This window comes from Podarcis bocagei, assembly GCF_964188305.1.
Source record: "Podarcis bocagei genome assembly, chromosome: 15".
In the NCBI taxonomy this organism is placed as follows: domain Eukaryota; kingdom Metazoa; phylum Chordata; class Lepidosauria; order Squamata; family Lacertidae; genus Podarcis; species Podarcis bocagei.
The window spans coordinates 28,497,324-28,522,949 of NC_138141.1; the positions used below are offsets into that span (position 1 = coordinate 28,497,324).

The 25,626-nt window shown below is 46.9% G+C and overlaps 1 protein-coding gene across 1 annotated transcript in view; it reads right to left on the reverse strand.

Moving 5' to 3' along the window:
• Nucleotides 1–4,580: 4,580 nt before the first annotated feature.
• Nucleotides 4,581–25,626, reverse strand: part of ADAMTS15 (ADAM metallopeptidase with thrombospondin type 1 motif 15) — a 43,148-nt gene continuing 22,102 nt past the window's right edge. The window contains exons 2-8 of the mRNA XM_081172489.1: nt 24,947–25,079; nt 18,619–18,786; nt 15,353–15,636; nt 13,127–13,304; nt 11,397–11,578; nt 10,107–10,282; nt 4,581–8,814 (exon numbers count right to left, since the gene is read on the reverse strand). Coding sequence (XP_081028615.1) covers nt 8,034–8,814; nt 10,107–10,282; nt 11,397–11,578; nt 13,127–13,304; nt 15,353–15,636; nt 18,619–18,786; nt 24,947–25,079 — 1,902 coding nt within the window. The 3' untranslated portion in view covers nt 4,581–8,033. The remainder of the gene's footprint in view (nt 8,815–10,106; nt 10,283–11,396; nt 11,579–13,126; nt 13,305–15,352; nt 15,637–18,618; nt 18,787–24,946; nt 25,080–25,626) is intronic.

The following is a 25,626-nucleotide window of genomic DNA, read 5'->3' on the forward strand; positions in this document are numbered from 1 at the left end:
CCCTCAAGAACCCAGCTAAATCTTTGACTGCAAGCCTCTGCTGATATATATTATGCTGCCTGAGGATGAATTCCAGTGTCACATTTTCCCCACCACAGAGGAACACCCGTGGAGGAATGCATGGGAAGAAACAATGTTGACAAATGCAGAAATCCATGTGCTCAACCACACACACAACAGGGTGCAGACATCTAATCTCCTGCCCACAGATCTTTCCCTCCCTGTCTTGATGTTGCATCTGAATGTAAGATTTATCCATGAAGGGAGAGGAAAACGTCTCATTAGATCCAGCTTTGGAATAGTTAGAACCAAGCTTGCATTTTTCTTGCTGAACTTTGCTCAGCAGAAAAATGAGGGCTGCTTTTGAGATTCTCCTCATCCAAATTTCTCATCTCACTGTCCTTTTGAATAACCTGGTCTTCTTTCCAAAATGGAACAGATGTATCTGCTGATTGTCTCCATTGTTGTTTTTCCTGAACTATGCTGACAGGTGCAGTTTGCTTTCAGATTTTTATAGAACTGTAGAGTTGGAAGGATCCCAAGGGTCATCTAGTCCAACCCCTTGCAGCGCAGGAACCACAGCTAAAGAATCCCGACAGATGGCCATCCAACCTCTGTTTAAAAGCCTCCATCAAAGTCCACCACCATCCGAGTTAGTCCGTTCCACTGTTTAACAGTTCTTACCATCAAAAAGTTGTTCCTAATGTTTCATCAGAATCTCCTTTCTTGCAACTTGAACAGGCTCAGGTCCTATCCTCAGGAGCAGCAGAAAAGATATTTGCTCCATTTTCCAGTTGACAGCTGTTCATATATTTGACTGACTATCATATCGCCTCTCAGTCTTCTCTTCTTCAGGCTAAATATTCCCAACTCCCTCAAATGTTCCTCATAAGGCTTGGCTTCCAGACCCTTGATCATCTTGGTCTCTCTCCTCTGCACAAGTTCCAGCTTGTCAATGTCCTTCTTAAATTGTGGTACCTAGAACTGGACACAATATTCCAGGTGTGGGCTGACCAAGGCAAAACAGAGTGGTACTGTTAGTTCCCTTGACCTGGACCCTATTCTGTTGATGCAACCTAGAATTACGTTAGCAATTCTGTTTCTTTATTAAGTGCCTTTCTTATGCAATGAATAAAACAATCAATGTATGCAATGATAAAACACTGCAGAAAAAGGTAATCCTGATGCAGTTGTACATACATTGAGGCTATTTTTGGAGAGACACCTGCCTCATCTGACTAACATTGGCCCTCCACAGACTTTCCAAGCCTTGTAATGGGCAACACCACGGGCTTCTACATTCTACATGCAAGGCACATGTCCTGTCACCATGCAGGGGCCTTTCTGCCTAATGGTTTGCTAGAAGAGAAGGCCATATGTTCTTAATAAAGCTTGTTTGTCACAGCAAAATGGAACATATGCAAGACCTTTTTTGGCTGAAGACAAAATTATCAATCATTTTCCGTGAATGGTTTAAAGAGGATTTTGGTAGAGGGTGTTGCTATTGGAAAAGGATAGTGGTTTTCCCACCCCCATCTTTACGCAAATAAACCTTTCTGTCTCTGCCACAAAATTGAGAGGCCCTCTAAATTTGCCAAATTTTGCAATAAAAAAAAGAGAGAGTCTCCTTTATTTTGGAGCGGAGTACTTTTTTTCCTAAGAGAGAACAGGATGAAGAGACTCCCCCTCCCCTTGTTCTGTTTCAGATAAACTTCTCATCACAAACACATTCTGAAGAGAAATGTGATGGGGCTGAAGCCCTTATCACAAGGCTGGAGCCAATTTTGTTTCCCAAGAATAGACTGTTTCATCCAGGATGTGCTGGGGGGAAAGGTGGCAAGAAGCTGGTTGAGTCATCTTCCATACCTTCCAAGTGTTATGAATTTCCAGAGACTATCCCAGAATTACAGAAGCCATCCCAGTTTCTGATTTGATCTCGGAATGTTTTCCTTTTTCCTCTCCTCCACATTTCGAAGAACAATTAAAAGTGGTGTGTGTGTGTGTGTGTGTGTGTGTGTGTGTGTGTGAGAGAGAGAGAGAGAGAGAGAGAGAGAGAGAGAGCGCAGGTGCAAAAATGGAGCTCTGTTTATACTAACAGTAAAATACCTGCACCAGACGAAGCCCTTCCTATAATTTTGAAGGCAGATGTCACCAATCCGCTTTAATTGCAATGCTTTTGCCTGGCTAGAATGTATCCTCGAAGCATGATGATGTCACCTTGATTATCTGACGGGAAAAACATGGGTGGGTGGGTAGGTGGGGCTGGCACCTTCATTCTGCAGTTTCTATCGTTTGCTGAAGGCACATCGGTTTACACTGGCCTTTGACACTTGAGAGAGATTTTTTAGAACCTACCTTATTCTTGTGACTAACTGGTTTACAACTGCTTTTAATATTGTATTTTAATCTGATGTAGGCTGCCATGGGGCCTTATGGTGGCGGAAGAATGAATGGTGGCCTCCAATGACATTTCAAATGTTGCATCTCTCTCAGAGATGGCATTCAAACCTGTGAATCTTGCATGGCTAGCAAGTCGTCTGCAAAGTTAAGAGCAGCATCCATTGATGCAGCCAGTTGCCAGTGGCACCCAGAATGTTATGCAGCAGGGAGTGAGGGAATCTTGCTCTTGCATGGAAAAGGGTTGCGTGGCAAGTCCCCTCCCCCATGTGAAATGAAGACACTGGACACAGTATTTAAGGTTAATGGGCATAAAAGGCCACAACTTTATTGATTACAGAATTGGAAGGTATTGGCCTTAGGCATTGGCTCCTATCGACTACCCGGCATGGGGACCGGGAAGGGTTGTCCACAAGCCGTGGGAGTCCTGTTGAAGTACGCCAACTAGGATCCCAACAGGTGTCACCGCTCTGGGGCGTGCCAGAGGCCCTTACCTCCCTAGGTTTCGGATAAGGCAACGCCCCCCGGAGTCCTCTACCGGACTACCCTTTTCTTTTGGGGAAGGTGATGGTGTTTCCTTCCCCCTTCATTTGCATAACAATTGACCCCTGCCAATGCCTAACCGCCAACACTGAAAAGTTGTGACGTTTGCCACGAGGTAGGCGGAAAAACCAAAAGGCTCGAAGAGTGCCAACTTGGAAAAATTCCTACCAGGCCCCTTGCAGCGACCAACCGAAGTCCATAGCAAGGTCAAAGCTGCCTAACCTAAGGGGTGGGTGGGATGGGAAAAACCGCTCAGCTGGAAGGGGCAAAGAGGGCAGTCCCCGGGCGTGCCTAGCCTTAAATAGGCTAGTCCACGCCTCCCCGGTCCGCTGATTGGCGGGCCGGGTTGCCGACACGCCCGGGGATTCCCTAATCTCGCGGGGGCAAAGGCAAGCCCCCGCGTGGGATGTGGGAGGGATTTCTGCCCGCAACCCCCTCTCCTCCCAGGTCGGAAATGGCTTTCCTCAACCCAGCATGTAAAAACCACAGGGCTAATGTTTATGGGGACAGAATTATGCCAGCATGTAACTCCAGTGCTTCAAAGACTGTGCAGGCTGCCCACACTACTGGGACAGATTCAAGGTTCTTGTATTGATTTGTAAGACCCTTAACAATTTGGGCTCAGTATACCTCAAGGGCCACCTAATCCCTTATATCCCTTCCTGGTCACTGTTAGTGGTCCCACAGTAGGGACGCGGATGGCACTGTGGTCTAAACCACTGAGCCTCTTGGGCTTGCCGACTGGAAGGTCAGTGGTTCTATTCCACATGTTGATGGTGAGCTCCCATTGCTCTGTCCCAGCTACTGCCAACCTAGTGTTTGATAGCATACCAGTGCAAGTAGATAAAGAGGTACCACTGCGGCAGGAAGGTAAATGGTGTTTCTGTGTGCTCTTGTTTCTGTCACAGTGTCCCATTGCACCAGAAGCCACGTGACTCAGAAAAGCCTATCTGTGGACAAACGCTGGTTCCCTCGGCCTTTGACTGGACTTAACCATCCAGGGGTCCTTTACCTTTTTTTTTTTAGTGGTCCCCCATGGCTCAGATGCACAACCCATATCCACCGGAAGCCATGCACGTTCAGTCTTGTGAGTCCAATTTAGTGCAACTCCCAGCCAGCTCAAGCTGTTGAACTTCCAGTGCCCACTGAAGACATATTTTATTCCACCCAACATTTTAATTGACGTTACAATGTTGGACTAGGATCTAGGTGAGAACAAGGTTCAAATCCCCACCCCCTTGGGCATGATGGTCACTGGCTGACCCGGGGCCAATCCTTGCCTCCCAGCCTTACCCTGCCTCATAGGACTGTTGTGGGGATTTAAAAAGGGGGGAGAAAACCATATACTGCACTTTGAACCCCTTGGAGGAAAAGGTGGGGTAGAAATGCAATGAATGAATGAATAAATAAATAAATAAATAAATAACTGGGTCTGATTTTAGAGTTTTGACCAATTTTTACCTTTTCTGTAGTCCGTGCCATGCACACCACTTGTAGGAAATCAGAATATAAACAGTATAGATAAATAAAATACAAACTTTTTGAAATCTGAAAGTTCTTAATATAGATTATAGAAGATGCAATGTGCCCTTCCGTGATTATATGTGCACCAGGACCCAAAAAACTGTGCAACAGCCAAATTGTTTAAATACTTAACAGTTTTATTTTAGGTTTGCTATCCACACACAAACAGCAGAGACCAACACATAGTATACATGGTATACACAAAGCAGCCAGTACAATAGGCATTTCCATCCTTTTGCTGTATATCTTGCAAAAGAATCATATCTTTAACAAAAATTAAAAGCCCCTCCCTTCCCAAACACACTGCAATGGGCAAGGATGTCAGTGCTGCATAGTTGATGGAAACCAACCGTTTTGATAAAGGGAAGCCTCTGAAGCCATCAAAGGCTGGATTACTGGGCATGGGAGAAGACAACAGTTTAAAAAAAAACCCAACACAAATTAAAATGCATTTTCAGAGAAGTCAGAAAGTCAGTTTGAAGTCTGTACAAGTCACAGATGTGATATCTGCATTACAGAATTAAGAGCACATCCTTCTGTCTCCCCCAGAGAGCTGTAGTTCTGCAAAAGGGTGGGATTTCTATTCAAGGCTCCTCCACGCCAAACTACACCACTGCAAGTAAATTTGCAAGGTGTACTAACCCATCATACCACATGTAACTCTGCTACCCCTTTGTGGTTCTTTTCCTTACTCTTCACTGGCAGACAAGGCAAGCAGCTACTTGCAAGCCTGGTAAAACTGGTATAAATGCAATGTACACCTGTGGTGTACAAAGACCTAAAGGTACATGTGGCCTCTAGATGTTATTGGCCCCTATCTGTGATTATCCTTGGCCACTGGCTAAGCTGGCTGGGACTGATAGAGTCCATCAACATCTGGAGAACTACAGGTTCCCCATCTCTGTCATCTAGAGCTCCACTAATACGTTTTGACAGGTGTAACTGGTTGCCCAGAGGAACTGCCAAGACTAGAATTTTGAAGGCATGGATCTAGAACTTTGGCCACATGGTGCTTTTAGAGAAGAATGTCAACTGGGACCATTTTGCCCCACCCAGTGACTTTCCCAATGTCCTCCATGTTGTAAATATAGCTATATCTATCAACTTGATACCTTCACAATTTTTTTGTTCTCACCATCTATAGAAGAAAATAAATAAACCCAGAAGTTCTGATTCCATTCTCAAGTTCTTCGAATATTGCTGCAGATCTCTTGGTTTCAATGGAACACACCAAGTGTGGGTGGACAAGCAGACTATCAGGCCCAGCGACCTGAATTCACAACCTCTCTTAATATATAATTCCATTTTACAACCTTGTAAACAATCGGTTAAGGAAGAAGTGGGAATGCCACTGGTTTTAGTCAACAGAAATCCCCATCCCCAAATACCATAGAATCAGCACCATTTTGAAATCAAGAGTGCCTCTATTTGCTACATGTGGCAGAGAAACAAACAAAGTGGAAGGGACTCTATCAAGATGATGAAGGGTATGGAAATGAAGCCTTATGAGGAACACTCCCATGAGGGAGTTGAGCATGTTTAACTTGGAGGTGACTGAGAGGTGATATGATAGCCATCTTCAAATATCTAAACGGCTATCACATGGGAGAGGGAGGCAGCTAATTTTCTGCTGCTCCAGAGAGGAGGACCTGAACCAATTGATTCAAATGATAAGAAAGGTGATTCCAACTAAACCTCTGGTGCTAAGAGCTGTTCAGCAGTGGAATGGGCCATCTGGGAACATGGTGGATTCTCCTTCATTGAAGGTTCTTAAACAGAGGTGGAGGTGGGGCTATCTGTCAGATCCTTTCACTGTGGTTGCTACATTGCAGCAGGCTGGACTAGATGAACTTTGGGGGTCCCTTCCAACTTTACAATGCTATGAAAGCTATTGACCACCTTACATCCAATGAAAATAACTTGGAGAGAAAGGTGGTGTTGATTCACCCATTTGCAGACACATGAAAAGGCACTAGCAGAGTTGAACTGAAGGGCATAGGGGCACTAAGACATGGGTGGGCAAAAGGCAGATTGACTGGGAGATCTCTGGCTGATTTGCTGTTTAACAGCAGCAACATTTTTTTATTGGGGGGGGGACTGCCATTCCCTAGAATTTCAAACCAGGGCTTCTCCCAGTCCAATTTGGAGTTGCCAGGGATTGAACCTGGGACCTTCTGCATGCCAAGCAGATGCTCTACCACTAAGCTATGGCCTCTCGTCCAATGGTGGGAACAAGCACGCGATTCTCACTATAAGGGAACAACCATAGCATTCCAGCCTGGAGAGTAAAAGACGAAAACCTTAAGGTGCAATATCACACTAATAAACTCCATATATCAGAAGTGGAGTAATGGGGACCACCTCTTCAGTATATCCTTAGTATAATGGTTGACTTAGCCCCAGGCATCAGAGCAGCCGTAAATATCCACCTGACCGTATGATTTCCCCCTTCCCTGCAAATTGTTCAAGTAGCACACAAGGATGGCTGCAGGAAACTCAATTTGGCCCTTAAAGATTTTTCATGCACAGTACAAAGTCAGCTTGGCAAATATCCAGAGCACTTCAGAGAAAGAGGCGTTCAGATTCACAGGTATTTTGCAGAGGCTTACTGCAATCCCTGGAAATACTCATAATACAGCAATGAATTTGGAAGAGGTGTGGCTTATGAATAACTCCTAAGAAGAGAAGAGAAGAATCTGGGTTTTCTCACTCCCTTGTGCATGTGTTGGAGAGATAAAATGCCCCCTCAAACTGCTATAGGGGTTGTTCCAAGGGAAATAGGCAACAAACAAATGGTTTACTTCAACCAAGAAAGACAAAAAAGAAAAGAAAAAGAGGTCAAGCACCATTTAAACCTACACGTTTGGCCCGTAAACATGAACAGAAGTAAAGCAACCCATCCATCGTCAGCCCTGCACAGAAGCCGGAAAGCAACAAGGGGGTGGGAATTTCTAGAGACCCACAACGCATGTTCAGCCTTGGAGGTACCTTACTGTACCGGTTGGAAAGCCTTGCATTTTGCTGTGGGTGCAATGGTAATCCCTTATGGTCCTTTACAATGGGAGGGTGTTGGGGTCCCCAATAGGAGATAACCCCTTTGTATTTCGGAATAGGCTGGGGCCATGACTCTAAGGAACGGCCACCATTGTCTCTGGTCCATCTTGGACGGCAATTTCTCTCAATCTCCGATCTTGCCTTTCTACTTCATGACTGCAGGTTGTGCCATGCGAGGCAGAGATTGGGTGGTTTGGCAGCTTCGAGGTAGTTGTTTATTCCTGCTTCACCACTGAGCGCCCAGATCATCAAACCCTCCTACTCAGCCCCTTCTCATTGGCACTCTCCCTTGCTTGCTCTCATTCTCTCTCTCTTTTGGCCCATTCAGAATCCTTTAGTTCGTCCAAATGCACTATGTAACAGATCCCACTCCACTCAGTCGACTTCCTTTTCCCTCCTTCCCTCCCCCCGGAGGCTATTTTTGTTTCTTTTTTTTTTTACACTTTCAGCCACTTGATCATCAAGAGCCAGAATTATGCTCATTAGGCCTTGGTCAATACGAGGGTCCAGCCCGGTCAGCACGGCCTCAGGGTGCAAAAGTCCAGCTCCTGTGGCTTCTTCCTGAGGTTGCAGCGGTCGCGGGGCAGCAGGACGGCCCCCCTGCCCATGCACTTCAGCATGCGTCGCTTGAAACCCCGGCCACATGTTTTCGAGCATGGTGACCAGGAGGAGGCCTCCCACACCGGGCAGGGGTCCCCACATATCCTGATGTCAGTGGGCCGCTGAGTGGCATCACACGCAGAGGCCGCCTGGCCAAGGGCATCGCGACACTGCACCATGCGCTTCTGCAGCCCATTGCCACAGGTGACCGAGCAGTCTTCCCAGCTGGTAGTGGCCCACTTGTAAGAGGGGCGTTTGTAATCCGGTCTGCCAGGATCAAGGCGGTTGGAGAGCGTGAGGATGCTGTTGGTGAGGACTGGCGGGCGCTTCCCATCTTTGCGGTATGAGGACTTGTCCTCCCTGCTTTCTTTGGGCAAGTAGAAAGAGTATCGGACGCGAGGCGGGGTCATCTTCCCCACGGACAACACTTCCACAGTCAATGGTTCCTGGATGGGCATAAAGGCTTGGAGGCTCTCCACAGCTGTCCCGGTTCCACTGTAGCGCAACACGCTCCCCTTGACCATCAGGTCCCTCTCTACTGCTGAGACGATGAAATGCCCGTTCAAGAGGTATTTGCCGTGCCCGTTTTTCACAGCCAGGTAGTTGTCATCACTGACCAAGCCCTTGTAGCCCCGCTGCCGGATGTCAATGCTGGAAGCTCCAGCTGGGATGAGCACCACAAAGTTGTAGCCATGCCTGGATGAGAAGGGAGGGGGGGATTAGATGTGATACAAGTTAGCAAGTTTGCACATCATAGGGCTTGCATAGAGTGCAGAACTCAGTCTCAGAATACCTCAGGATGGAAGTTTATGAGCCAGTTGGGCCAAGAATTAGCAACCGCATCCTCAAGCAGTTGATGGGAAGACTACATCCTAGCACCACCACCGCCCCACCCCCCCAGGCCTGCTGTGAGCCTTTGGTGTCAGGAGGCTGACATCACACATTTAGAGCACTATGATACTACTTTAAACAGTCATGACTCCTTCCCACCCAAAGTTTCCTGAGAACTGTCCTTAGTTAATGGTGCTGAGAGTTGTTCGGAGACCCCGTCACAGATCTGCCATTCCCAGAGTGGTTTAACAATCATTCCCTCTTTGCAGGGAACTCTGGGAACTGCAACTCTGGGAGGGAAATAGGGGTTTCATAAAAATGCCTAGCAAACCACATATCCCAGAATTCCCTGAGGGAAGCCATGACTGTTTAAAGTAGTATCATAGCACATTAAATGTATAGTATGACTGTCATTCTAGGGCATTGTGGGAAATTTAAATGGAGGCTCACCTTCCAGTGCTAATCAAAGGGCCACTGCCTGCCCTCCAAGGGCCCCATAAGAGGACATCAGCTGAAACTGGCCTTGAAACCAGCATTTCCATTCTAAACTAGATGCCGATAGTCATTCTGCAACATAAATTGCGCCCTCTCTAAGAAAGCTTAAAATAAACATACAGAAGATGTCTTGAGCTGGGCAGCAATAGTAGCCAATGTGGCTTTGCAACTCCCACCATTCCTGACTGGATGCAGCTGGTGGGAATTGGAGTCCAACAGCATCTCCCCACCACCACCACCCCACTCTAAATGTTGATGCTTATTCTCCATTATTCCAATCTAGCCTCCTATGGACTGAATCAGACATTTGTTGGGTGTAGCTCTGTAATGTCTACAGAAAGCCCCCCAGGATCTCAAGCAGGGCTCTTTCCCAACACTTTCCCACAGCTCAGGGACAGAGCATCTGCTTTGCATGCAGAAGGTCTCAGATTCAGTCCCTGGCATCTCTGGGTAGGGCTTGGACAGGTGCTGCCAGTCAGTGTTGACATCCCTGAGCTAGATGGACCTATGGTGAGACGTGACATAAGGTGGTTTTCTACATTGCACGTCAGAGATCTGACCTCAGGCTTTCTGGACACAAACTGGGTGCTGCCGCACTTAGCTGTGTCTGCATTCCTCTCCATGGAAGAAGGCAGAGGTTTTTAAAAAAGAAGCTCACTCACATGGGTTTGGTGAACAAGCCAGAGACCTTCTTGCAGGTCTTGTTGTCTCCGCCACACACGCCACATTTGTCATACTTCTTTTTGGAGCCCAGTCTCCCATCGCATCCAGCCTTGATACATTTGCCCTGGACGCACAGCGAGGTGGAATCTGGAGAACATGGCGTGCCATCCACCACCTGGGCAGATAAAAGTACGTACTTATTCGTGCAACACCTAGTTAAACAGGAGGCAGTAGTGGCCACCAACCTAGGTACTACCTAGTACTAGCCATGCTCTACTTCCCGGTTGGGGTCACCAATGCTTCTGAAGACCAGTTGCTGGAAATCACAGGAGGGGAGAGAGCTCTTGTTCTCTGGTCCTACATGTGGGTTTCCCACAGACATCTGGTTGGAAGGCAGGTATGCTATCATACTCCCCTTGAAAGAATGGCACCATGACCAGAACTAGTCCTGAACAATAGCAGAACACAATGCACACTTGTACTGGAATGCAGAATGCCGATCTTCCACCCATGAAGATGGAATGGTTTGGGACACACCCTTTATGTTGTGTTTGCATTCCACTCCAGCTGTACCAAATGTGTGGGGTTAAGGGCAAGTGAAGCATCACTAGGTTGTAGGTAAGGTAAAGGTAAAGGTACCCCTGACTATTAGGTCCAGTCGGAAACGACTCTGGGGTTGTGCGCTCATCTCGCTCTATAGGCCGAGGGAGCTGGCGTTTGACTGCAGACAGCTTCCGGGTCATGTGGCCAGCATGACTAAGCCGCTTCTGGTGAACCAGAGCAGCGCACGGAAATGCCGTTTACCTCCCCGCCGGAGCAGTACCTATTTATCTACTTGCACTTTGACATGCTTTCGAACTGCTAGTGGGCAGGAGCTGGGACCGAACAACGGGAGCTCACCCCGTCGCGGGGATTCGAACCGCTGACCTTCTGATCGGCAAGCCCCAGGCTCTGTGGTTTAGACCACAGTGCATGATTCACGCTAATCCAGATTACGATCCACATCATTCAGGTGATTCCAGAGTATCTCCATTTAGCTCAACGGGGAAAAATTTATTTCTATTTCAAGTAACATTTCATTAAAACAACTTCATATGTTCTTTCTCTGATGACAGTTCTTTCCAGTTATTAATTCTCATTGGTTCTTAGTTGAAAGTTTGCAGAAACACATTATCGCTGATTAAATTTTGCACTGCATATAATTCCCCTTCTGCAAACAGCCATTGCCCCCACATCGGCCTTCCTCTCCCAATTTACCAAAGAGACCACGGTTTGGGATCTCAACTCACCTTAGGAGCCAAGACGTAGAAGTACCCGGTTCCATTCGCTCTGCAGATCAGCTTACACTTGTCGCGAGGAGACACTCCGGAATACTTGGGGACCCAAGAGACTGTGGCCGTGAGCCGGTTTGTGCTGTGGTTGTAGCCATTGAAAGCCTCACACTGTTCTTCCCGAAAGCTCTTCCCGGGGACTGTGTGGAAACAATTTCATGCAGTTAAAAAAAGAAAAAGAAACAACCCTTTGGGGCTGATTCACACATGCAAACAAGTTATCAGGTTATGCCATCATGTAGCGACTCTCCGCTGAGTGTCAGAGCCATCCCCAGTGTTTGACCTGCCATGTCTATTTCACACATGCTCACGATAGTAGGCAGTGGTTGAGAAAAATCTTTGAGGCCTGTGGCCCTCTAGATGTGGTTGAACTACAATACCCATCATCTCTGGCTATTGCTATTGCTTGCTTGAGCTGATGGGAGCTGGAGTTGTCCAAAGGAACATAGAAAGCTTGGCTTATATTAACTCAGACTGTTGGTCTATTGGGTTTAGTATTGCCTACATGGCTCTCCAGGGTTCAGACAGAAGTGTTTCCAGCCCAGCCTGGAGTCTCCAGGGGTTGAACCCGGGTCCTTCTGCATGCAAAGCAGATGCTCTGTCACCTTCCCTGCCCCTGATTTAGGGTCTCCTCCAAGTGACCATTGTTTTGAAGAAGGCAGGTCACTTTGCTGCATGCATTATATGATGCAGGTTACACTTGAAGGAGGGCCAAAGTCTCATAAAAGAAGCATGTCGTATAAATGAGTTTACATAGGCAGAGCAGGGATACAAGAACCTGTTGCCCTCCAGGTGAAGTTGGATTCCAGCTCCCATCAGCCCCAGAGAGCGTGGCCCAATGGTCTGAGTCTGGTATTTAAGGTACAGTTTGGAATGACTGCAGGGGACCAACAAAGTACAGTGGTGCCTCGGGTTACATACGCTTCAGGTTACAGACTCCACTAACCCAGAAATAGTGCTTCAGGTTAAGAACTTTGCTTCAGGATGAGAACAGAAATCGTGCTCCGGGGCGCGGCAGCAGGAGGAGGCCCCATTAGCTAAAATGGTGCTTCAGGTTAAGAACAGTTTCAGGTTAAGAGCGGACCTCCGGAACGAATTAAGTACTCAACCCAAGGTACCACTGTACTGAGTTTTGACATTGTTATAATTCGGCTACTGTTGGGGGAATATTGGAAAACTAATAAAAATTTATTTGGAAAAAATAGCACTGAGTTTCATTTCCCATATATTTTTAATATGAGAAATCATATACTATATGTTTGCTTTTACTATATCCTGCTCTTGTGATTTATTTCCCCCCAGAAGTCTCTCATCCAGGATTTGCCTGTCTCATCATCTGCTTAGATTCATCGGTGCTTCAGCCTCAGATATTTATTAATTATTATTATTATTACTGAATCACTCTTCTTCAAACATAGCACAGGGCAGTGTACAACAAAATTAAATAAGTAATTAAAACAACTGCAAAATGAAAATATGCATAAAGGAACAGTCACAAATGTTCAGTCCACACATTGCTGTCCAGTGACAGGCATTGTCAATCATTATGTGGTGGTGGCAGCAGAAGCTGGTGCAGGTGGCAAGAAGATGCTCCGAAACCATTCACTGGCTCCACCCAAGCTGCAGCCTCAGGTGGTCTCAGACCATTCGCTGGCTCTCAGCCAGACCCACCCCTTTGCAAAGCTCACCTGAATCAGAGCAGGGATCCAGACTGCAGGAGCGGTACTTCACTCTCACTCCTTCGCAGTACTTCCCTTCGTTGGCAGGGGGCGGGTTGTTGCATTCCCGCTTTGCCAGCTGGACTCCTCCGCCACAGGTCCGAGAGCACTGGCCATAGGGCGCCCATTTCCCCCAGTTGCCATCCACCTGCCAAGGCACAGCGCAGAGAGGCAGACGTGAAACCCACAGCCAATACCACGGCTTAATTATATTCATCACATTTCTACTTAGAATTTTTCACTAGCCTTGATAAAAACAACAACAACAACATGAACTTTGTATGCCATGGTATGCTCAAGCCATGTTAAGCAAGAAAAGGCTATCTTTTGAGCATGTGCAAAACACCCTTCTATGTAGTCAGTAGCTTCAATAATATTATCTCCTGCTCTGCAAGCAAAGGACAAGAAAGCAAGCCAGCAAGCAATTAATCAAGTCAGTTGCTCATGCAGTGCCCAACAATTCAATCTTGCATTGCATTGATGGGTAACCTGTGGCCCCCTTCAGATGTCAGACTCCAACTCCCAACAGACACAGCCAGCACAACCACTGACCAGGGGATGATGGGAGTTGTAGTCTAGCAACACCTGGAGAGCCACAGGTTCCCCATCCCTGGTCCAGATATGGCCACACTTGTAGATGACATGACATGCAGTGCTATTTTTCTTGAAAAAGAGGTGCCAGAACTCATCATGAACACCTGACAGGTGCCGGAACTGAGTGAAAAAGCCCTGATGACATGCAATTATGAAAATTCATTATGTAATTAAATCAATATGTAATTAATTTAAACCCTTGTGATGGGCTAAAATAGCACTCTGGTACTCTGGATGATGGTGCTGATGCAATCATTGTACAGTGGTACCTTGGTTTATGAACTTAATCCGTTCCGGAAGTCTGTTCTTAAACCAAAGCGTTCTTAAACCGAGGCATGCTTTCCCATAGCAGCAGGGGACTCAATTTACAAATGGAACACACTCAACAGGAAGCAGAACATGTTCTGCTTCCAAGGCAAAGTTCACAAACCAAAATACCTACTTCCGGGTTTGCAGTGTTCTTAATCCAAGTTGTTCATAAACTAAGCTGTTCTTAAACCAACGTACCACTGTAAAAGTCTGCAGATGGCAAGCATCCTCTCCAGTAGCACCCCTTCTTCCTCACACAAGAGGCAATGCCTCTTCTGATGCCTGCCTGCTAAGGCACAAGCATGCAACACTGCTTTCTGCTCAGAAGCTGTTTTTATTCCAGTGCAAATGTGATCAATTGATCCATCGACCAATCCACTTCAACCTTAATTGTGTGCCCCTCCAACAAAAATCAGGCACATGCAACGTGGAGCAAGGATTGAGATCAGCACTGCACAAATTGCAATCTGCTCTCGCTGCTAAGCATCCCAAACATACAATGGCAAAAAAATAAATAAATAAAAATCAGTGGAAAGAAAAGGGATAGGTTTCTAGCATCACTACCTCTGGGGAACCCCTTCATGCAGAACTTGTGAACTCCTTGATTCTGTGCAAGCATGCAGTTAATACTGGGTGGAGAATTCAGCGTTTTGAGAAGCTCAGCTTTTAGGGTTTTTTTGTTTTTGTTTGTTTGTTTGTTTGTTTGTTTGTTTAAAGCAAGTTTCTAGCTGTTACGCCTGTAAAAGAGGAAGCGTGTCAGTGATGACCAGTGAAATCTCAGAAGCCTGTCAAAGATTCAAATTCTCTAAAGCCCTCGGTTTAGTCAATGGAAGAGGTTAAAATGTGTTTCACACATCTGTTTCGTTTACATGATTTAGAGCTTTGTAACACATAAGTCTAGACCAGGGGTCAGCAAACTTTTTCAGCAGGGGGCCGGTCCACTGTCCCTCAAACCTTGTGGGGGGCCGGACTATATTCTGAAGGAAAAAAATGAACGAATTCCTATGCCCCGGAAATAACCTAGAGATGCATTTTAAATAAAGTCACACATTCTACTCATGTAAAAACACCAGGCAGGCCCCACAAATAACCCAGAGATGCATTTTAAATAAAAAGGACACATTCTACTCATGTAAAAACACGCTGATTCCCAGACTGTCCGCAGGCCGGATTTAAAAGGTGATTGGGCCGGATCTGGCCCCCGGGCCTTAGTTTGCCTACCCAGGTCTAGACCTCCACAGATATCAGCCCTCCCCAAACCACATCCTCAGTACGGAGCCAACAGGTACTCACCCGGTACTTACTGATGTTATGCCTCTCGACACAGACACCCTTCAGGCAGAACCTCCCTTCTCCACAGCTGGTGCCATCCGCCCAAGGGAAGTGGCGAGTCTGGCACATGATGTGTCCCCGTGCCTTCCCTGTGCACCACAGCTTGGTGCAATACTGCATGTATGGGCAGGGCTTGGAGCCCGTGCCAAAGGCCAGCTCACACTGCTGGTTGAGGTTGTAGTTGGAACCAGGGAGGTCTTCAGGCAGTGGGATGGGCTTGGTGGGTTCATCCAAGAGGCAGTCGCCTGGAAGAGGGAGGAAGAGGAGGGGAACGGGGAGGGAGTCAGCAAAAGAGAGACTTCATAGATTTTGACAGCTTCCCCAGGAAAATAAGTTACCACGTTCCTAAACAGTCTGGCTTTCTGCCGAACTCTGCTAACGCCTGCACACAGCTCCCTTGGATGTATGTCGCAGATGTCGTACAGAATGGCTCCCAGAGGGACTGTACAGAAAATCAGATCACTTTCAACATGATTATGAGACCTGCGGTATATAAATTCAACAAATAATGACGATGTTGATGATGATGATCAAGGGCACTGCTCTATACTACCTTGGTCAGAATACCTGAATACCTGAAATACTATGTCCTGTTCTGGCGCCACAGTTTAAGAAGGATGTTGACAAGCTGGAAGCTGTGCAGAGGAGGGTGACCAAGATGGTCAAGGGTCTGGAAACTGGATATGTTTAGCCTGGATGAGAGGAGATATGTATAGCCATATTCCGATATCTCAACGGCCGTCATGTGGAGGATGAAGCAAGCTTGTTTTCTCCTGCTCTGGAGGCTAGGACCTGAAGCAACGTATTCAAGTTACAAGAAAGGAGATTCTGGCTAAACATCAGGAAGAACTTTCTGACAGTAAGAGCTGTTCAGCAGCAGAATGGACTCCCTCAGAAGGTTGTGGACTTTCCTTCCTTGGAGGTTGATAAGCAGAGGGTCCCTTCCAACTCTGCAATTCTATGAAAAGAAGCCAGTGAGAAATTCAAGACCCGTGAATGTAAGTCAAAGGCTTTGTATCCAAATATGGCAAGCGTGGCTAATCTGTGGCCCTTCAGATGCTTTTGGACTCCAGCTCCCATCAACCCCAGCCAGCCTGGCCAGTGGCTAGGAGTGGTGGGAATTGCATCTGGAGGTTCCCCAGCTCTGCTCTGTGGGTGTCGTTCCAGGATGTGGTCTCAAGTCACATGAAACTAAGGCGGGGGTTCCCACATGAGGAACCACCTAAGAACTCTAGGAACCTCTCCTTGAATTTCAGTAAAGATGAGCTACAAAGGAAATAAATTAAGTGCATTTTAAAGGTGACAGTCCATATGGAACTTGCAGTCTCAGTCGAGGGAACTCTGCCCTAAATTGCAATACTAGCTCAAATAAATAGATTGCTCAATCCAGAGACGGCCAGTTCCATCTTGGGATGAGTCTGTTTCTAAAAAAAAAAAAAAAAAGGCCCTGATTTGTTTTTATTTTTTTAAATGGCAAACCTCGCATCGTCAAGAAGTTGTTTTGGCATTGTATGTCTCTCTGATACAACAAAGTCTCATGTTTTGAATCATCATCTACAAAATGGAGGTGGCACAGACCTCGAAGGACTATACCATCTTACACCTGCAAACATGAATCGGAGCTGGCAGGAAAAGAGTCAGGGGAACCAGCTCCCCATTCCCACTCACACACACCAAAGCCCAGTAAGGCCTTCCTTCCAGGAGCAGGTAAGACCTTCCTTTACTGCAGCGCTTTCAACCAACTGGGTCTGCTAAAATGCTTTCCCCCATCTGCTGATTGCTTACTTGTCCATTTTACTTTTATAACATTTTAAAAAATAAATAAATAGATTATTAGTTGATCTGGTGTTTCTGACTTGCAGTATTATATAGTATACTGCTATGGACATCTGTATTGGAAGGGGATGTAAAAATCTCACGAATTAAATTAATATAGGAAGGCTTCAAAAACCAGTGAAAAAGAACTGTCAGCTGAGCTGTCGTAACACAATTCTGGTAACACAGCTGTTTCAAGCAGCATTCAGGTTTTACATTTTTAAAGACTTGCAGCCCTCCCGGTATAAACTGTTTAACAAAACCAGAGGAGCAGGCCAAGTCATCTGGGTCAGGGCTTGATGACTCCAACCTTGGAGGCAGTTGGAGTGAAGCCTCTCTGACATCCCTTGCTCTCTAGGCCCATCATTTGCTGAGGCCTCATGCCTCACACTCATTAAAAGCAGAGCCGCACCACCATTTTGACCGTACAATAACATGGTAGTGATGTACAGAACTCACTGGAGAAGTTCCCCTAGCCTTGATAAAAGGTTTTGATTGACCGGCAATGACTCAGAAGTTTTTTCTCAAGCAAGAACCTTCAGATTCACTTTAGGCAAAATCCTTTGGCAATTCTAATCCCAGGTCCCAGCAACTTTGTGCAATAAATAAAGGCTTCCTTCACCAGCTCTTAGATTCCCAGCAGTGCTAGCAAGGAACAAAGGATGGCACACAAAGTATACAGTTTGACCAACAATACACATTCATATTTTCTGTGGGCCAAAGTCTGTAGAGATCTGCAGAACCCCTCTGGGAAATTTTGTTTGTCTTACTGAAATGGTTGGGTGCTCCACCACCAAAATCCATTGGGGGCTTTACCTGAGGATGAACCTCCAATATCCACCTTAAAACTACACTTTGGGCAAAATTCAGCTGCAGCTCTATAGAAAGGTGGTGCCTTATATGTCAATCTTCCTGGCAGCTTCTGGCCAAACGTTGGTCTGGAGGCAGGGAGAGACTTGCGCTCATATCAAATGCCATGACTGGATGACAACCAAGAAGCAAGGAGGACTCGGTTCACTGGCGGTGGAAGAATACAAGTGCTGCACTCGGAGGCCTCCATAGGTTTTCTCTTCATAAGCTCCAGCCTTCATCATTGCCAGGGAGAAGAATGGGAACTGCGGAGCAGAAGCTTTGGCCTAACCAATCTCCTTGGTCTTCCAGACATGCCATTCCACTGCTATCCTTCAGGCCTGGAAGAACGCTCCTATAAGCTCCCCTTTGCCTCCTTGTTTGTGACTAAAACTATTTAGCATTCGCTGCTATGGACGCCCAGCAAATTTCAAAGTAAGGTACCTCCTAATTCTGGCTAGCTTTGACAACAAAGCAATACACAGGGTGGCACCCAGGCCTGGCACCCAAATGCCTCCTTTGCTCGCCCCTTTTCACCTACCTACTCCCTATCCCCTGCTCACCATATCCGCTGTCCAGGAAGTCGGTGATGATGGCAGCGCTGCAAGCCGACCAAGGGCTGATGCGGTCAATCTGGATAAGAGTAGGCGACATCATGTGGTTGGTCCTCAGCCTTCCAAAGACCTCCTCACAGACCTTCACGTTGTCATGGGGCATGTTGAACACGTGTCCTAGAAGGAGAAACAGTTGTCGTTTGAAAACCATGGAGAGTATCTCCAGCAGCCTTTGGGAAACAAAGTTCACAGTGAACCAAAGTGTCCAACCAATCACCTCTCCAGTGATTTCATGGGGGGCTGAGTGTGGAATCTAAATTATTTGGTCAGCCATAGGGATGGAAGAATCTGGCGATTTCAGTTCTCTCCGTTTCTCATGTTTCCGTTCTTAAATTCCCACGCTTCTACGGCAGGTTGCATTTTTTTAAACTTAAAAAAAATATTATTGCATTTTAGTGCAAATGTCTCCTAATAAACATTTATTTATTTATTTATTTATTTATTTATTTATTTATTTAAAATGTCAAAGTGGGGTACAGCATGTTAAAATCAATCAATCAATAAAACATTAGCCAGGTGATGTTCCTCCAACCTCATGAGGAGCCTCTTCAATGGGGCTGGTGAGTGTGGGCCCAGCCCCCTAGGTCAGGAGGAAAGGGCCTTGCAGGGAGTGGCCTTCATGCCTCACAGCCAGGCAATGTTTCTCTGGCCTCAAACATATTTTTGTATGCAATTTTGAACACATTTTGCCTGCATTTTTGTATGCTATTTTCACAAATATATTCCTATTTAAGCACACTTCCTTGTAATATATGCATTTTTGTAAACACTGTTTGGTTGGGGAACTGCATCATAAAATCCAGACGAGTGCATATTTTGAAGGATGTCTGTGTTTCAATTTTCATATTGTTTCAGAGCGTGTGAATTGAATAGATTTGGCTTCAAATGCAAACTGTATCAATTTACTCCCGCATCCCTAGTCAGTCACCAAACTCCATACAGAAATTTGTTGTGGGTTTGCACTTCAGATTGATGATAGCAGACATTGGAGAGGCACCCAGCACATTCCAGGGCCACTGCCACCCTAAACCCAGGAGTGGAAGGAGACCAAGTCATTGACACAACATCTTCCAGGGGCATTATTTGCAAAGAAGATATGGGTGTCATGGCAGCAAAAAGCCTTAAAGGAAAAGAAACAGGAAGGATAGATGCCTCATCAGTTTCTCCTCATATAATGCTTTTCACTATTGTATGCATGTATATGGACACTCTACAGCAATATATGCATTTTGAATGTATTGCTTTCCTGGCAAATTGCATTGCAAGATTCAGAGAAGTGCAAATGTCAAAGGATGGCTCTGTTTTGGTTTGTGTATGGTTTGGGACAATGCAGATCAGGTAGGGTCATCTTTTGCTTGGAACTGAATCCAATTTCTCTCCAGCCTGACCAAAGGTGGGTCACAACAGCAGCCCTATAACCATAAAGATAGACGGTAAGGAATTAAGAAGTGGGTCCCCAAACACATGCACGGGCAAAAGGGGGGTCCTGGGTCTGCGAAGGCTGAGCACAATTAAACTACACTAGTCTACACTGTGGGATATTTACACTGCAGTCAAACCAACAATGCATGTTTGCTAGATAGGCACATGAAAGGAGTGAAACTCAGAGTTTTCCTGAGAGCCACTCTCACTGTGCCCTGACAGCCACATATTAAAGGTAAAGGGACCCCTGACCATTAGGTCTAGTCGTGGCCGACTCTGGGGTTGCAGCGCTCATCTCACTTTATTGGCCAAGGGAGCCGGCGTACAGCTTCCGGGTCATGTGGCCAGCATGACTAAACCGCTTCTGGCGAACCAGAGCAGCGCACGGAAACACTGTTTACCTTCCTGCTGGAGCGGTACCTATTTATCTACTTGCACTTTGATGTGCTTTCGAACTGCTAGGTTGGCAGGAGCAGGGACCGAGCAATGGGAGCTCACCCTGTCGCGGGGATTCGAACCGCTGACCTTCTGATCAGCAAGTCCTAGGCTCTGTGGTTTAACCAACAGCACCACCCATGTCCCTAGCCACATATTACACATCCTTAAAATTTCATGCAGGGGTCTCTGCCAACCCTACTGGAAACTGCACCTGGTACCTTCTGCATGCAAGGCTGATGCTGTACCATTGAGCTATGATCCTTAGACACGAGAGATGCCAGAAAGCCACTGCCCATCATGGTAAACAATACTAGGCTAATATAACGTTCAGAACAAGGCAGCTTCAGGTGTTCATTGACGTTCCTTGAAGCTTCCCATCACACACCCCAGATCAGATTTCCCTAAGCCTGTCCAGGATGCTCATTGCACAACCCCTTTTGACTTGCATCTTGCGGCGGATGCCTGCACAATGTCTGGTCAAACACAGCTCATCAACAGCGTACTGTGGCCCACGAGGGGCTTGATAAACCTCTCCTCTTTGTCCTGGATGCGTGGGCTAGCAGAAAACAGTCTGAAGAGCAGCGCCAATGGCTTGGCAGGCCCCCGAACACACAGCTGGTAGACTGTGGCTTGGCCTGGTGGGTCACAAGTGGTGTCTTCGCTTCTTCCATCACCCTCCCTGCATAATGCATAAAAGAGGCATCTCGGTCGCTCCTGGGACTCCCGGCTCTCTGCAAAAGCCTGCAAGTAAAGCCTTTGCTCCGTTGGATCTGCTTCCTGGCTCTGCGTTGTTTCTCGCTTCTCGCATTCTAATCAGATTGCCCCCCAAAGGCAGGGGGAAAGCTACACCAGATGCGTGTAACCCTGCCAGGGTCGAGCCTCCAAGCCAGCCACATCCTGGCCAAGGTTCACACCATCTGCTTTGTGTGTGGACACTCGCCCTTGCAGAAGGCAGGAGGAGGAAACCTGAGAATCGGAGGGAGGAGAGGGGGAGACAAGAAATGATTTCCTCCTTCCAACTCCCCAGCTACCCGGAGAGGAAGGTCCTGCCACAACTGCCCATTTCCCCTGGACGTCTGAAAGCAGATGCCTCCTATGATTGGGAAAGCTGTTAAAATCAGGGCTACATTGTTTTGTTTTGTTTAAAAAAACCAAACCCACAAACCCCTCTAAATCTGACACTTGCCAAAACCTTAACATTAAAACCAGGCAGCAAACTTGCAATGTGAAGATTTGATTCATCCTGCAGGCACCTGCATCCCTGGGCATCTGTGTTAAACATACAAATATGTTCATGGGGAAGGACCAGAACTCAGTGGCAGAGCATCTGCTGGGCATGCTGAAGGTTCCAGGTTTGGTCCTCAATGGCACCTCCAGGTAAAGGTGGGAGAGACTCCCCTGCCTGAAGAGCTGCTTGCAATACTAAGCTAGATGGACCAATAGTCTGACTCGGTATAAGGCAGATTCCTGTGCCTTACTGGACCAGCATCCTGTTTTCTGCAGTAGGTGAATTGATGGCTTTGGGAACACCATGAGCAGGGCCTGAAGGCAATAGCCCCTTCCTGCTGTCAGTGGCATAACATGGGTTGCCAGTGCCAGGGGCATGGCAGGGGTGGGTAGCAGGGAACAAAACAGAGCACGCATGTGCATTCAACTGTGCATCACCCAGGAGACTGAAGCCACAGAGATAAGAAAAGAAGAGTAATTCTGTTGTCTGGGGAGGTCACTTGCTGGTTCACTGGTTTTCAACAGAGCTCTTGAAGTGCACAGCTGTATTGAGGCAGCACCGGCTGTTGAAATTGTGCACTCCTAAGAATTTTGTGCCTGGGGCAACCACTCTTGTGCCCCCTCACTATGTCACTGCCTGCTGTTGCTCCCCATCAACTGATATTCTGTGGTCCCCAATCTTGGAGGATTGCATACTGCCATCATGGCAAGCAGCCATTGGCAGGCTTTCCCTCCATGATTTTCCTCCCTAATCCCTCTTTTAAGCCACCCAGACAACTGGGCATCACCACCCACAACCTTGTGGGCAGCAGATTCCACAAATGAGTTATGCACTGTAGTGGGAAGATGAACTTCCTTTCGCCTGCTTCTGCATCTCCCGCTGTTCAGCTTTATTAGGTGACTCCCAGTTTTAGCATTCTGAGAGAGGGAGGAAAACTGCCTCTCAGTCCTCCACACTAGAGATAGGGAACCCTTTTTCAGCCTGAGGGTCACAACCCCTCATGGGGAAACTTCCAAGGACCACATGCCCTTGGATGACCACCAACCTGGGTAGATTTAAGAGAGAATTGGACAAATTAATGGAGGAGGAGAGGGCTATTCATGATTACTAGCCACTATGGCTGTGTCCTGCCTCTGCAGTTGGAGAAAGCAATGCTTCTGTGTACTTGCTGCTGGAAACCACAGGAGAGGAGAGTTCTCTTGTGCGCAGGTCCTGCTTGTGGGTTTCCCTTTATGGCATCTGGTTGGCCACTGTGAGAAACAGGATGCTATTATAGATGGGTCATTGGCCTGATCCATCCCAGGCTCTTCTTATGCCCATGGTGTCCAGAGACAAAAGTGGGCAGGGCAATAGATGTGGCTTTTCCCCTTTGTACAGTATGCTCCAGTATGTGCAAGAGACCGAGGTTTCTATAGAGCAAACAGTCAGGCAATGTGGCTTCATGCATCCAGGCTTCCAGCAGGAGCATAACTTCCACTTACCAGAACAGGGCAGGGTGGTGAGATCCAGGCAACGAAGTGTGCCACTCCATCCTGACTGCCACCCTGCCCCACCCCATCCTGGTAATAGCGCTGCTGCTTCAGGGAGGCTGGCGCCGTCATGGCATCACGGTATCATGCCAGCCACTCCTGATCCTCAGACATGTCTCTCCATCCTCCATCGAGGCAACAAAGAGGCGTTATCACCAGCCAGGTGCTGTTAAGAACACAAGAATAGCCTGCTGGATCGAGCCAATTGCCCTTCTCTAGGTGTGGCTCAGAGACAGTCCCAAGACCAGGTGGAGAAGCCTAGAGGGCCCACATCCAAATCCCTGCTCTAAACCATACATAATTTTATAAACTTAGATACAACCCACGGCCGGGAGGCAACCTGAACCAGGGGCTCCTCATTTGCACAGCTGAACATGTGTGAACCAGCCCATTCCCACCAGGGAAATCTGATTCCTGGCAATTCCATTTCCGGCTGTTCAAATAAAAATTGCGGATGCAGAATTTGTTGTGGCACTAATTAAAAAAAAGTAACGAAAAAAAGCAGAGCCTTTTCCTGTTATCCAAATGAGAGTCTAGCAATTTGGCTACGAATCCTGTTGACAATCTGGCATTCCACTTCTCCGGATCTAGGTGTGTGTCGAATGCGTCCTGGCCATGACATGTTATTTCAGGATTTCTAAAGCCTGGGAAACGAGGTAGTGACCAAGCCAGAGCAGGCGAATTTGTGGCTTGGGCTCCCTTGTCTTCCCAACAGCTGCTTTCCCAACAGTTTAACTCAAACCTCCCTGCCCCTTTGGGAATAAACTTGGCGTTTTTCTCTCTCTCTGACACACACACAGGGAACAAGGCTGCAGTCTCACTTGCTTTCTTTTTCTCTCTCTCTCTCTCTCTCACACACACACATGTGGAGTTTCCCAAGAAAGCTATTCTGGAAGCTTTGCTGTTGTCTAAACTTCCTGAGCAAAGTAGTCATAGTTTTTTGTTTTTTTAAATCAGGCTCATCTCCAAATTATGGATTAAGACTGACTCTGACTCTCTCTCTCTCTCTCTCTCTCTCTCTCTCTCTCTCTCTCTCTCTCTCCATGCATACGCATGCAAACATGCACGCGCGCACACACACACATATATATATACATAAATGGGTCCAATCCTGTGTCTCCACTTCCCCCTGGTCTAAATCTGCTTCCCAGGTGGAAACCACAGACAGGGGCTCTGCCTCTTTGCTGTGGCTTTGGTTTAAGTGGCCACTTCCTAAGCCACAGGATGATGAATGGAGGCTTCGAGCCAAGAACGGTCTGGCGAACATTTGAAGGAGAGCCGGCAAAACCAGACAGATGCAATAGCTCAGGCAGCAAAAGTACGCTTTTCTGTGGCACTGGATAGATAGCAATATTCTGGGGGATCCCAGCTCTGAGCATGTTTACACACGTGCCCCCTTCCTGGCACCCGAGTTTGCTTTCGTCTTCCTCTGCCCTCCTCCCTTTTTCCATGTGCGTTGTGTCTTTTAGATAGAAAGCCTAAGGTTATGAGTTATCTTGTTTGCTTGTTACTATTGAACTGCAAGCTGCTCTAGGAACCCTTTTGGCAGAAGAGTGTGGGGTCAACAGTATAATTATATCATATAAGAAATGACAATAAGTAAATGATGTCGAATGCATTTTCAGACCAAATCTCATACTTTGCCAAAGCTACTACTTACCTAGCTCATGAGCTGTAGTAAAAGCAGAGGGGAGGCCATCGTCCTCAATGACAGAGCAGCTACGTTTGGGGTCACACATGGTGCCGACATCTGCCATGCCCAAGGTGTCGCAGGTGGTAGCACCACACAAATCCTGCCAAAGACAAAAGGGTGCTCTTTAATCTCATGGCAAGAAAGGTACCCGGGGTTGTTGGCTGCTGCAGCCAAGGTGGTTACAAAAGAGCAACTTTGCTTGGATTGAGTTTGGCCCAGAACATGCACTTTCAAGTCAACCACAATTTATCTCTTTTATTCGAGATACAATCTTTCCAAGGTGGTTTACAACAGAAGAAATAGTTGTGATTTCTGCATCACGGGGGGTTGGACTAGACGACCCTTTGAGTTGCTTCCAACTCCACAATTCCATGAAATAAAAACAACAGCAAAGAACGAAAAGGTATGTCAGCAAGCATTTCAGCAGAAGAACCTAAAAACTGAATCAGCATACAGTCAGGAAGCCTTGCACACAGAAAGCCTTGTGGAACACAGAGACCTTCAATGCATGTCTAGAGAAGGTGAAAAGAGGGAGTCCATTGGGAAGGGAGTTCCACAGCTGTGGAGACACCACTGAGCAGGCCTTGCAGCTGCCAAGTCTATACTAACTAATAATAGCAACAAGCAAGACAGCAGGGTCTCTGAAG